The sequence below is a fragment of the Poecilia formosa genome, unplaced genomic scaffold (genome assembly GCF_000485575.1).
Source record: "Poecilia formosa unplaced genomic scaffold, Poecilia_formosa-5.1.2 Scaffold154, whole genome shotgun sequence".
NCBI lineage: Eukaryota > Metazoa > Chordata > Actinopteri > Cyprinodontiformes > Poeciliidae > Poecilia > Poecilia formosa.
The window spans coordinates 1089166-1102604 of NW_006800093.1; the positions used below are offsets into that span (position 1 = coordinate 1089166).

Sequence of the window (13439 nt, forward strand, 5' to 3'; positions counted from 1 at the left end):
CTCTCTCTCTCAATAAGCACCAATTCAGGTTGTGTTCCGGACTTGCTTTGCGTGTGTGTTTTTGTGCCTCTGGGCTGGTGTGTGAACATGTTTCCAGGGTCATTAGTTTGTGATTTAGTGAGGCCATTAGTCATGAATAAAGCTCTGAACAGCTCTCTGACATGGCATCTTGCTGTGGCTCTGTGCCCATTGTGTGCAGTGGGGAAGAATACAACTGTGTGTGTGGCAGCTGGAGCCAAGAGGCAAAACAAGAAACAAGATGAGGATTTTCTCAGACCTGCCTTACCATAAAATGGAGCAGCTGAAGTCCAGAAATGTGGCTCATCAGCAATATTTTTTAGCGTTTTATGTAAACAACTCTATAAAATCATGCTATATGATCATTTTAAATGTTTTTGTTTGAATTAGTTACAAATGAAGAGCAGTAGTGCCACCTAGTGGGTGCAGTGACATTTGGATTTATTTGCAAACTTCTTTTATGCAATGAAAAAAATGAATTGATTAAATTTAGAGCAGAGGAGACGAGTTATATTTTGTTCTGGGATGTTTTTGTGTTTTTGAATTTGAAGCATTTTCAGTCTTGTTCTTACCTAAACCTGAATTTATTTTATTACAGTAAGTTTATTAGATCTAATTTTCTAACAAGTTGCTCAATTGAAGAGCAAATATGTAGAAAAATGTGTTTCTCGTTTTAAAAATAATATTTCTATTTTTATTAATTTTATTTCTAAATAAAGAAGCATTTTATGATCAAAATTACTTCATTAGATGTATAAAAAAACAATCTAAAGATAATAATGTCTCACTCATCCTCCTTGATGGAGAAGAGCCTCAAAATGTAAAGAATTGCAACATTTATACATTTATTCTAAAATATTTGAACGCCCAATTTGTTTTACAAATGACAGTAAAATGTTTATTACATTTTAACTAAGCAGACAGATCTTATCCCTTATTCCTGACTCAGCTGAATTAGATGAAAAGCATTTTAACATTTTATTTTATTTTATTTATCCTCAACTAAAAGTTTAATTCTGTATTTTGGGGTGCCTAGTTGAAGTAACAATGTGTTCCCCTTTTTTATAACCCAACGATTTTTGTCATTGACAAAGTTTCTCTGTGAGGAGGTTTCCATAGCAACCGTCCCAAACTTTTCTAACTCTGCTCCAGTAAGTGTTTGAGCGCTAAGACGGTTTCTGGCAGCAACAACCATCATGACAACCTCTAAACGTCTTTATTCAGACTTAATCCAAACCATAATCGTTTTTGATATGAAATTAACTCTTCTGACCATCAAATGAGACGAGATAATTCCTGAAATGATGATGATGCAGACGCAGAGCATGTTTGCCTCTGAGGCTTTGACCGCCTGTGTAATATTGATTAGTTTTGCAGCTCCCTGTTGAATAATTAAACAGATCCTTTTTCTTGAACACGGGCCGACATTAGATTTTTACTGTAATGAAAGGAAACACCTCCCGTCCAGTGCGGTGTGTGTGTATGGCCACTGCAGTCCATTTTAGATGGATCGATGCCTGATTGTTGCAAAGGGCCCTCTGCAGTCTGCAGCAACTGCTCCACCTTTTACTACCCATCGTTCCATTCCTTTATCATTTGCTGCCTTAAAATGTTTTCTCCATCCTTCCTCCTGCGGCTTTTTTCTTCTTGTGTTCATATTCTGGGTGTATTCACTTTGTGCAACCTGCTGGGGTTTGTGTTCTCAGCTGCATGGAGGTTGACAGAGGAATCAGGTGGGATATATCGGTCCTAATGCACCACACACACACAGACACACACACACACACACACACACACACACACACGGAGAGACAAGCCCCCAAGAAACATTGTCTTTGTTTTCAGGGTCTCGTTTTCGTTGACCAAATTGAAATCAGAATTTGCTTAATGGAAACACGGCAATTCAGAAAAACTCACGTTTTTGACGAAAAGAGGAAGAAGACGACAGGAAGTAATAGGAGGATCCTGTTTTTTAAAGACTTGTTTCTTATTTATTGGAAACACTGCAATTATGAAATTGTTTTTTCAACTTTAACAGAATATCGTCATAGTTTTGCACACGTTCTTAATGGAAACACAGCAGGTGGATGTGCTTCAGCAGCTGTATCAGATATTTAGATCAGCAGGATTCTGTCTCAGTTCATGCTGAGGAAGTAATTCTTGTTTTTGATTAGTTGGATTAAAAATCTGTCGGAAAGCTGCCAGACTTGGACCCAGAAGAGTTTAGGACCGCCGATCTGACAATTTAGCGTTGAATTCCTGTCTTCGTCTTGGATGTCATCGATGATTCTCTGCTTCATCACACCTGATTGAAATGAAAAGCTCACCATCAGGCCTCTGCAGAGCTTAAGGAGATGATGAAAGTCATTCGATCAGCTGTGGTTAAGCAAAGACTGAAACTGCAGGTGGACGGGCCTTGCGGACTGAAATTCGGACACCATTGTTTCATGAATGGTTCATCACGCCGATTCCTCATAATTTGCAGTAATTGGACTCCAAGTTTCATTTGAAACATTTAGTTGTTTGGGTTTATTGAGTCATTTTAGTTCACGGGTCTTAAAAAATGCAGTCATTGTACCGGTTTTATGCCAGCAGCGTCCCACCCCGCCCCTTGCTGCAGCAGCGGAGGAAGACGAGGCAGAAAAGACGTGCGGCCCCACTGGATTCTGGGAAGCTCTCACCCCTTGCAACGGCTGCCGCAACCTCGGCTTTTCCAGCGTGTCTCAGGTACATAAACACAACACGATGTACGCCGTTGACGCAACTTTGCTCCCCTCCTTGTGGATGCTGCGCAAATGACAACCTAGTTGTCATTTAGTATTAATGCATCTTCATTAAGCATATGTCTGTTGCATGTTGCAGAAGAAAACAGACATGGAAGTTGAGTGAAATGACAGCTTGGTGATGTTTCCGTTACGCTGGCTGAATTTTTAATTGTTTTTTTCCTGCTGGTTACCTTGGGAACGCAGTGAATAAGACTTGCTCTCTGGCAGTTCTGAGTATTTTCTGCTCAGTTTTCCTCCTTTCTCTGTTGAAAAATGAAAACTTCTTGAGCATTTTTCATCACAAGTAGCTCTCGGGTCATTTTATTTTGAATGAAAAAATCGTTCAAGTATCTATTATTAAAGGTTACTCATCCCTCTGGAAGGAACGTAATGCAAAGCGACGGTTGGGGCTTTACAAACCAAATCCCCTTCCTGCTACTACTGTTCCCGCCCAGTCGGCTCTGCATGCTCTGCCTCTAAATGTGGTTAAAGTTGCATCGATGAATGTTTAGTAATGAAATGCATGCTGGCTCTAGCAGCAGGACACCTGACATTTACAACAGAGCAGAGCCTGTGTCTTGTCCTCTGGCAGCCTGCCTGGCAGCCTGGCTCGCTGCCTGGAGAGGTTCGCACCTGCATAGCTGGCCGTTTGTGCTAATGTCGTTTAAAAGGGAAAGGAAAGACTTTCTGTGCACTAGTTGAAATATGTGGAAACATGAAAGCATGTCAGCATTATCATCCAGACTGTCTGCGAACAGAGGAGGAAGGGAAAAGGGAAATGAGGTTGGCATAATTTGATTCTGACTCTGCTGAGGAATAAAATAATTCTTATGAAAAAGTGAGAGTCTGGAATTACATTTAGACAATTTCCAGGTCTGAGTAATTTGGGGAGAAAATGACAATTTCTAGAAATCTTTCCCATCTATCTGCATTTCTGCACTCATTGTTTTCAAGTCTCTGTTTGGTCCAAGATTTAATTACATCATAATTATTTTTTTTTTCAAGGAGAAGTTAATTATTTAGTTTTTATAAAAAGAAACACATCCAACCTAATAATATGGAAGCACAGGATGCAAGATTCAATTTGTTCATCATTACACAACAGATTGCATAATGAAGTTAGAGGCTGTCTCCCTCTAGTTGACAGAAACCTGCAAACAGAAATAAAATGACTGGCTGGTTAGGAGGGAATGAAGGGAAACATGGAGACCAAAATGAACATCTGGAGAAACTTTGTAGCTGTCAGGAACGATCACTTTGGTGTTCCTCCCCAGGCAATGTCTTAAAAGTGAAACGCTGACCATTAAATATAACATATTTAAATCCATGAGAGTTTCTGTATCACAATACTGTCCAAAATTGTGCTTTATGTTGTAATAAAGTGTAGTACAATGTGAGAATGTGTAATTAATTGCTATGCATGTCAAACCCGAGGCCCGTGGGCCAAATCCGGCCCGCCACAGCTTTTTATGTGGCCCTCTAGATTCTAGACTAAACACAAACTGTGCTTAAATGTTATGTTATCAATCAAATCAATGCAGTTTTTAAGTTTTTTTCTGTTTACTGCCAGATTATATCAATCAGTCGATTCAGTTTCTTGCAAATTATCGTGGAAATTCACACATCGTCAACAAATCCCTCCACTTTTTTTACGCTAATCCATAATTGGGAGTTTATTACGGATTTTTCCCAAAAATTGTGAAAAACTTTTACTTGTACTAAACAGCTGCCTCAACTTTAATTGATGACAGATTATAGTTTATGATCTATACAGCGAGTGACAAAAAGTTGCTTTGACTGTCACAAATAAGCACAAATATGGTAAATATTTCCAAATTACCACAAACATTTTGATTTTTGTTGCAAAAAATTACAAAAAGAATCATCCTGGAGGGACTGAAAAGATGTTCAATAATACTTAATTTTAAGAATTCGCTTGTTCTTGTTTGTGCGTTACGTGAAGATAAACAGGTTTGCTACAGGAAGTGTTTCCTGTTGATAACGGTCCTCGCCACTCGCAGCGTTTCTCCCGTCGTTGACTTTTCAAAGTCGTCAAATCCTGAGTGGAAGTTTCCCTGTTTGACGTCAGCTCCGACCAGAAAACCTTTACAGCAGAATCATGTCATAGGCAACAGAGAGAGATGTTTCACCGGTAAAGGAAAAAGATTCAGATGGAGAGAGCTTGACTGGGTTGCCAGGCAACACAGAAATTTAATAGATGGCAAACGTGGGATGTCCACGATTTGAAAAGGGAAAAAAAAAAACAAACCCTGAGCCACATCAGCACAGAGAGCTGCATGCATCAGCTGCTTCCATCGTTACTTTTCTCTCCGTTTCTACCAAACTTCTCCTTCTTTTTGGCGTCCTGTTTTATAAGATCAAAGCTCACTTTACTGATCAGGTCTTATGAGCTCAGAAGGAGATCAGGAAGTTTCAGAGTCGTTGAAGATGTTGACGATCATCAGAGGCAGGTGTGTCTGAGAGGCCAGAGAGCATTTCTCACTCATTTTATCCAACAACTTTAGATCATGAACACAGTGGAAGTATAAGGAAAATTTACATGGTTAAGAAATATTTTTTCAAAAGAGAAATCTTAAAAGTGTGGTGTACACCTGTTGTACTTCCAATACCTCTTAATAAAATCTAAGCCAACCACGGTTAGCTAAGTTATTAGACAATATTCCAGTTTGCCACGAACAATGTAGGAGCCATGCGGAAAAATAACACACATCCTATAACACACAGTAAAGCATGACTGTGGCAGCATCATGCTGTGGGATTCCTCTATTTTAGGAGGAAATGGCTAAAAAAAATGCAAATTCTGGACGAAAACCGAATGTGTAAAACCTTCAGACCCCGAAAGACTTGCAGCTAATATGGCAGCAAAATGCCTTTAAACAGAGAAGTGACTCATAGGGGCTGAATACAAATGCATGCCACACTTTTCAGATTTTTGTTTGTAAGAATTGAAAACAACAAATCGTCATTCTTTCATTTAACCCTTCATGACCTAAATTTCAAATCTCTGTCTGGATATTTTTACTTACTTTAATTGTATGCAGTTCTTTAAATAAATGCATTTGCCCATTTCTGCACAACAACTGGAACCGTCAATACCTTGCAGTTTTCAATTCTCATTTTGCTCTTTGAATTCTCTTTTTTTATTTTGGTTTGAAAAATACTACAGTCCACAGAGCAGGCTGAATCCTGTAAATATTTTGTGTATTTTAGTTGCTTTGATTCTCACTTTTTGAATCATTTTTTCTTCGCCGCTGATACTTCTCTCTCTCTCTCTCTCTCTCTCTCTCTCTCTCTCTCTCTCTCTCTCTGTCTCTGTCTCTCTCTCTGTGTTGTTTAACAGAGCAGCTCAAAGTCCACAGTGTCCTTGTTAATGGACTTTATTCTCTGGAGACTGCAGCGTTTAGCTGCTAAAGTAACCTTCAGCACAAAAACACCTCTAACCACCGCTTTAGGAGTTCTGTTAGACAAAAGACAAAAAGTCATGTTCATTTTGTCCAGCTAGGATTCACATGTATTATTCCTGAGGTGAAAATTACCTGCAACAAAGTTTTACCCATTTTTTAAAAATCAGATTTGATAGAGTGTCAGGACTTTAGTTTTAAAATCTTACCAGATATCCTCAATTAGCTCTTTTTCTGGACTTTGATTGGACCATCTTTACACACAAATTTGACCAAGATTTAGTTGCCTCGTCTATGCTGGAGAATCCAGAACCCTCAGCATGATGCAGCCTCCACCATTCTTTCATTTAATTAGGTTTTTTTGGTTAAAAACATGGAGTATTTAATTGTTTGCAAATGACTCATACGGGACGCAAAAACAGAATTTTCTTGCTATATTTTTCCCAAAATAAAATTCACGCCGTCTCGTTGAATCATTCACTGCTGCACATTTAAAAATGCATCAGCTGTCAGGCTGCGCTGCTGGTTCACCATTAAGGTGTGGGAATTGTTGTTGTATCACAAAAGAAAATATATATTTTCAACATCATGACTGAAATATAAGAGCAGAATCCATAATAAATAAGACAGGAAGTTGCTTATAGCGGCAGATTAAACATGTTCCCTTGTGCAGAGGAGAAATATGAAGATACTCTGCAAAATAACTGTGACACCAGGAGTTATTTAATGCCGTTAGACTTACAAAACGAAATGCTACTTTGTTTAGTTTCTCCTATGGAAAGTCATTTCTAGTTAGTTATAACTCTAAGCTCTTTGTTCTCCAGCTAAACAGGGTGAACATTTGTTCATTGTCCGTGTGGGATTATTTCTGGAGCCAGGATAAGCCAGACTTTGATCTTTACTCGGTGCAGCGGCCGTCATGAGGAATGTGAAAGATGCTGTTTTCTTCTCAGTGACCCGTTATCTATCTATCCATCAATCTATCAATCCCCATCCTGTTGATGTTTCTTTTGCAAAGAAAAATGGGCAAAACTTTAGCATCTGTTCACAAAGCAGAGATTTTACCTTTAAAAATGTATAAAAAGTGCTTGAATTTGACCCTGAAACATAATAATCTGTAGCATTTATTAATATGTATTCGCTGAGCTGCTATAAAATAAGCTGGTTTCTCTTTTAAGAGCGTAAATAAATTAGTTTCTGTGAGGGTTTTTCTTCGTTGTAGTTCTCCACGATCAGCGAAGGCTTAAGAGGGTCCATTGTCCTCTGCTGCGTCCGGCCCTCCCCGCTCTCTCTAATCAAATAGTCTCCATGAGGAAATGCCAGCAGATTATAGCATCTATTCATATCTGATGGCCTATGAACTCGGATCTCAGAGTGCAGGGTTTGGGTAACAATTGCTGGTCTGACACAGACTGAAAGAGCCGCTGGATGTCAGACTTCAAGACAGAAAAAGTGAAAATAATCACTGCAGAAGACGACTTCCTCTCTGTCGTCTCATGGGGGGGAAACACAGTTACAGTTTGGAATAGGACAGAAGGAAAATCTTGAAGTATGCAGAAAGCCATCACATGATCAAACGAGGAATTTCCTGCAGCCGCTGCTTTGCGTTTTTACACACATATAATCAGAAAGTGTTTCATGTAATCCTGCAGTCACATGCGCTCAGATGTTTAATCTGCCCGGAGCGCTGGGATGGGAGCCGCATACGACCTGCTAATTAGTGGCCAGAGGAGGCCTCTGTTTGTCTGCGCTCTTCCTGTGCGCCTCAGAAACAAGTCTGTCTGAGTCCCTATCTCTGCCCTGAAAGACAGAAGGGGAGGGCGGGTTTTTTTTCGGACCGCTTAGAGCGACTTTTAGGACATTTAGGAGCTGATCGGGAGGAGCGGCAGGCAGGAAAACCATCAGAATAGCAGGTAAATGTTGGAGTGTTCCATCTTCATGCTTGAGTGAGAAGGAATTTCAATTTCATCTTTTTTAAAAATTGAAACATTTAGTCTCTCTGCTCTCGTTTTCTTTAGAAAACAAACCTTTGAGTCTGTTTGCCCGTCACTCCAGTGTTTTTCCTACATTTGTGTGTGTGAGGAAATCCCTGCTCCCTAACTCACCGCACTCCCACTTCCCCCGCTTCCCTTCCTCGGCACAAACTCGGTTTTCCTCTTCCCGCTCTGTCTGTCCCGTGCTCATCTCCGTGGGATTCGCTGACACAAACCTTCCAAAGTAAGTGTCTACTCTGATCCAGGCGGCTTTACTTCAGCCTGCGCTTTCTGCTGCTTTCTCTCTGTGTTGTCTGTCTTTTCCTTGACGTGTGTGGCCATCTGACATATTTTTCTTTCGTTTTAGCTCAACAGGTGAGGTGGAGATAGTTTTTTTTTTTAAATTTATTTTAATCAGCATTTTTAGAAAGCTCAGGTTTACCAGAATATCTCCCTGAATGTTTCTTTTTTTAATTTAATTCATTCCTCAGCTGGAATTACGGTGCACTATAAATACTTCATTAATTCACTGTGACATTTATCTAAGCCACCAGGGTTCTAATAATCATAAGCCTTTCTTTCCTCTATTGCTTTTATTGCGACTAACACTTTGTTGAATCAGGACTGAACGCCTGTGTTCTGTCACTTCCTCTCTAATTCAAAAAGAAGAATCTTTCTGTTTCTTTTTGACTTTCACTTCCAGCGGCTCTCCTGAGATTTTAACTTCATTTGCTTTGAAGGACAACGCCCTCTTCCACTGCGTGCCACAAAGTAATCTGCTGCATTTCCTGCATAATTTGACCTGGTGACACACAAGTTCACGTTCACAAAATCCTCCAAGATATTCAGGGAAATCCGGCACTTTGTTCGTCTTTTCCTTATATTTGAGAAGCTTCCTAATTGTAGAACTGCTTGTAAAAGTTTAGAAGGCTATTTGGGGAAAAACTAAGGTCTAAAAGTAACTTCTAAATACTGTATTGAAACAGAATACTTTGACGTAACAGAGATGATCAATAAACATGAACATGAAGGAAGAAAAGGTAAAACGTTATTGATAAACTAAATTAATCTTAAATCTTAAACTGGAAAATTGTCATTTATCATTGTGGTTTGATTAATTTGAGCTTCTGTCTTACTTCTTTCTCTATATATATTTTGTATGTTTGCAGTCAAATTGAAAAATCTGTGCGACGTGGGTCCAAATTGAGAAAGTGAAGAAGATTTTGTGGAACATCAAGTTTTCTCTGTTTGTATCTGACACCTTTTGAATAGTGAATGAATATTGGGATCAGGAGTGTGGAATTAATCTGCATTTCTGCTCATTGTTTGTATTTTTTTTCCCCACATTTAAAGAACCCAACTCTTTGGAAATACTATGTCAGTGTTCTTGTGTCTGATCTGATATTTTAGTCGCTCAGTTTTACTTCTGACATTAAGCGTCCTACATGCTGAGGTGAGTCAATGTTCCACTAAAGCCCATAAAGTTGGAATAAAGTATTTTGTATGAGAGACTCATTAGTGACAGAAAGTTTGTAATTTCTCACATATTAACATCTTAAGTTATCTGCTTCTCCAGATATTCCCACTTCAGAGGCAATTGTGTAAATCAAAGTCGGATACACTCAAATATGATTTAACTATTTTTTGTTTGCTTGCTTTTTTTTTTTACCGCTGGCTTCTTAAAGGAACAGGTTTTTCTTTTAGTTCGGTGTGAAATCTGGACCTAACCAGTCTGTTGGCCCAAATCAGTGTCAGCTGAGGCAGGCCATGTGTGGAGTGAAGGCGGACAAGCCTGACTGGATCAGCATTAACCAGTAATGACAATCTAATTGAGAGATGATGAAGACTGAAAGGAGCAAAAAAAGAGAGTGAGATAGCTCTTTGAGTTTGTTGGCTTTCTGTGAAAATACATTTGAAATTGAGAGTCAGTGATGTGAGAGAAACCATCAGCAGACTGATTGCTCTCTCAGCCAAAGTGATTTATGGTTTTGGAGTGTGCTCTCTGGAAGATTGATAGCCTGGTGCAGTGTGGGTAATGTAGTAGCAGATAATGGCAAGAAGACTAATAGGTTTTGAATTACGAGAAAAGGTAGGAAGTAGGTGGAGGAGGGGGATAATGGAGTCATTTCATAAATATATTTAAACCAGTGATGAGACAAGGCGTAGCCACACACGAGCTGCGGTCATAGTGACATGTTAACCACTGATCCCATTAGGAAAGCTGCATCGTCGGCCAAATGACGCTCCAGAACGATGAGTCCCGTGTTGTGGGAAAAGGACGTCCAAAGGTGGTGTAATGGGGAAGGGAATGTTTTGTCTTCTTGGCGAGAATCACACCGTCTCCTGTAACCTTTCCCCCTGCTCCACATCACTGCTGTTTTTCATTCCTTCCCTGTACACATCTGCCTCACTGATAAGGGACATTTGGGCTTTGGCTCGCTCTCTGAGCCCAGTGGGACTCAACCTTTTCACTGCAGCTGCAGGAATGTGCAATTTGAAATCTTCCCGTCGTATCCTGCAAAGGTGGCTCCAGAATCGACATTTATGTTTTCAGTCTCAAAATATAATCGAATTCAACTTTTATTTAGCTTAAACATCAAATGTTACTGGAACAGTTCTTCCAAATAATGTGTGATTTGAGTCAATACAACTTTTTGTTTCTACACTTGCGGCTCTGTGTCTCCTGGTACATCTCTGCCGAGAAAGAGATTTTCTTTTTATGGAAAATTCAGGTTGGATAGTGTTTGTACAATCTTACTGCAGATTGCCAATTTTATTTAGGTCTACACTTTGAGGTCATTATACCTCATGAATATGGTTTTATCTAAGACTTTCTGACGTAGCTCTGGCTCTTTGTTGAGGTTTGTTGTTCTGCTGCAGGATGAAACATTTAAACATACTTGGAGGACGTTTTTCTGCTATGCGTTTGCATGTATCATATGTAGCAAGACATTGTGTCATTTAAAAATGTCAGTGTTGGATGCTTTTGGAGATAAGTTTCACAAATGTGTAAAGAAAAATCAAATTGACAGTCAAACTGTTTTAATTGCTTTGTGGAACAAAAAGACATTAGATGTGGGATTACTTAACTGCTTCTTTTTTCGGCGAATCAAAGCATGTGATGAGATGACGCCCTGAAGCAATTCAAATACCACCAGACATGTCTTCCATCTGTTTAAACAAACCCTCTGAAGCTTCAAACTTTAATTTTCCATGTTTATTTTATCTTTCATGATCAGATTAGTCATATTTGAAAAGTGAATACATTTGCTGATGATGTTGGAAATACAAACGTTCATCACGAAGAAGGAAGGAATAAAACCAAACGTTTTACAAGACAGAGGAGAGTTGAAACCTTTTAGATGAACTCTGATGTTTGAATTTTAGAGCCTGAATGTAGAGTTTACAGAAGTGAGGTGTTTGGCTTGATTTTAAACGATTGGCCCTCAGTGAATCATCTGAAAGCACTCTGGCTCTGCTGTCTGCTCTCATCTTGGTTTTTCTGAGCCAGATTCACTTTAAAGTCAGAAATCATCGTCATGATCCACGTTTCTGCTTTAGTTAATGACAGGCTGCAGTCTGTGCTGTAATTGGAGGTGCTCTCCAGTGGTAAATGGATGGAGTGCATGTGTTTGTACCCACCAAAGTGCTTGAAATAAATGACAGTGGTGGAGGAAAGGCTCCAGGGAATTGTCCTGGCTCCAGCCCTGGTATGTTTTAGGGAAACGATCAACATTTCTGTGTTTTGCTTGTCTTCATCCAGGATTTTAAGCATTCTGCTGAGCTGGTCACCTCTCCGTCGCTGGACGTTTTCCTGCCCGAAGACGAGGACAACCCATACGAGTCCGTGACCACCGCCGTCACGCGCAAGCCCTGCTCCCTCGAAATCAACCACCGGCTCAACGTCTGCGCCCGTAACGGTGAGAGGAACCACTTTGTGATTTTTCTGTGTCTCTTTCCGCAATTAAAAGTACATCAACTAATGAATAGGTCAAATATCATGCCAGGTGTACCATGAATCACATTTTGTATTTTAGAGGTTCAGGATTTAAGAAAAGCGTGGTTTGTTCAGGTTTTTTCTATCTGTGCTATCTAATTTTAACAAACAAATGTAAGAAGAAACACCTAAAAGAACACCTAAATTTAGTAGCAAATTTGATGTAATCTAAAAGTGCTGTATGCGTGTGAAATATTTATACATTTATGCCTTTTGACTCTGTATAAAATAACAGTGGGAGTCAATATTAGCTGGTTAATTATTCAAAGTGTCAACTTCTTTCACCTTATGGACTCAGCTGCTTAGCAGACATGCAACTAGCCTAAAGAAGTTCTGATATTGTGTTAAATAAAATAAAGGTGATGAGTGTCGCTCTTTTGGTTTCCCAACATTTGTTGCCGTTTTTTCTGAACAGAAATATTTCCCCTTTTTTAAAGCGTAGAAATCTTGTACATTTTCCCTCTGTTCATCTTATTCTGTGCAGCAACAACTGAGTGATAACTGAAAATATTTTTAGAAATCATTATATTTTCCACTGCATATCAGTGTGTCAAAATGGTACACATTCTGCAGTTACACATGCAAACGACCTCGTTCAGGAAGTGACTGATTTCAGTGTGGACGTTTATGTAACATGTTTTGTTTAGAACAACATCTGTTAGATGTGGTAATGCAGAATCTGAATCAAACAATAGAAAAACATGTTTTTGAGAACCTGGAACTTGGAAAAGTCAATAGATGTCGCAAATGCATAAATATACATTTTAATCTTTAATAAATAATGTTGCTGGACATCCACAACGTTTGCTTGTTGGGCTTAAATTTCTCCTTGTCACGATCCATGTTTCTGTGTCTAGTTTTGAGTTTTTCTGTGTGATTCTGTTTCCCTGCGAGTCTCTGTCCTGTCCTCCCCGTTGATTGCTTCCCAGGTGTGTCTCATTCCCTTGATTACAGGTGTATTTAGTCTCACCTGTTATCTGTGTTCTTCGTCGGATCCTTGTCTATTGTCTAACGCAACGTGAGTTTGTTTTCCCCTCAGTAGAACTGTTAAGTCCTGAGGTAGTTTATTTCTGTGTTCAGTCCACCGGTATTAGCTACGTGCTTGTTTGCTGCCGTGCTGCCTGAGCCAGGACTGTGTTCGTCTCGCTCATTAAACTCTTCATCATCACCACAATCTGGGTCTCTGCGTCTCTCCTCACCACTACCACCACCACCTTATGACACTCCTGTGTTGAACCAAATGTGGTTCATGTGAGGAGGAAAA

General features: G+C 39.5%; 1 protein-coding gene across 4 annotated transcripts in view; it reads left to right on the forward strand.

The window, feature by feature from the left end:
- LOC103146228 (ankyrin repeat and sterile alpha motif domain-containing protein 1B) overlaps window positions 1–13439 on the forward strand; it is a 113833-nt gene that overhangs the window by 10595 nt on the left and 89799 nt on the right. For all 4 annotated transcript variants that reach the window (XM_007564054.2, XM_007564057.2, XM_007564056.2 and 1 more), the window contains 2 exons: window positions 2611–2745; window positions 11942–12098. In XM_007564054.2, coding sequence (XP_007564116.1) covers window positions 2611–2745; window positions 11942–12098 — 292 coding nt within the window. The remainder of the gene's footprint in view (window positions 1–2610; window positions 2746–11941; window positions 12099–13439) is intronic.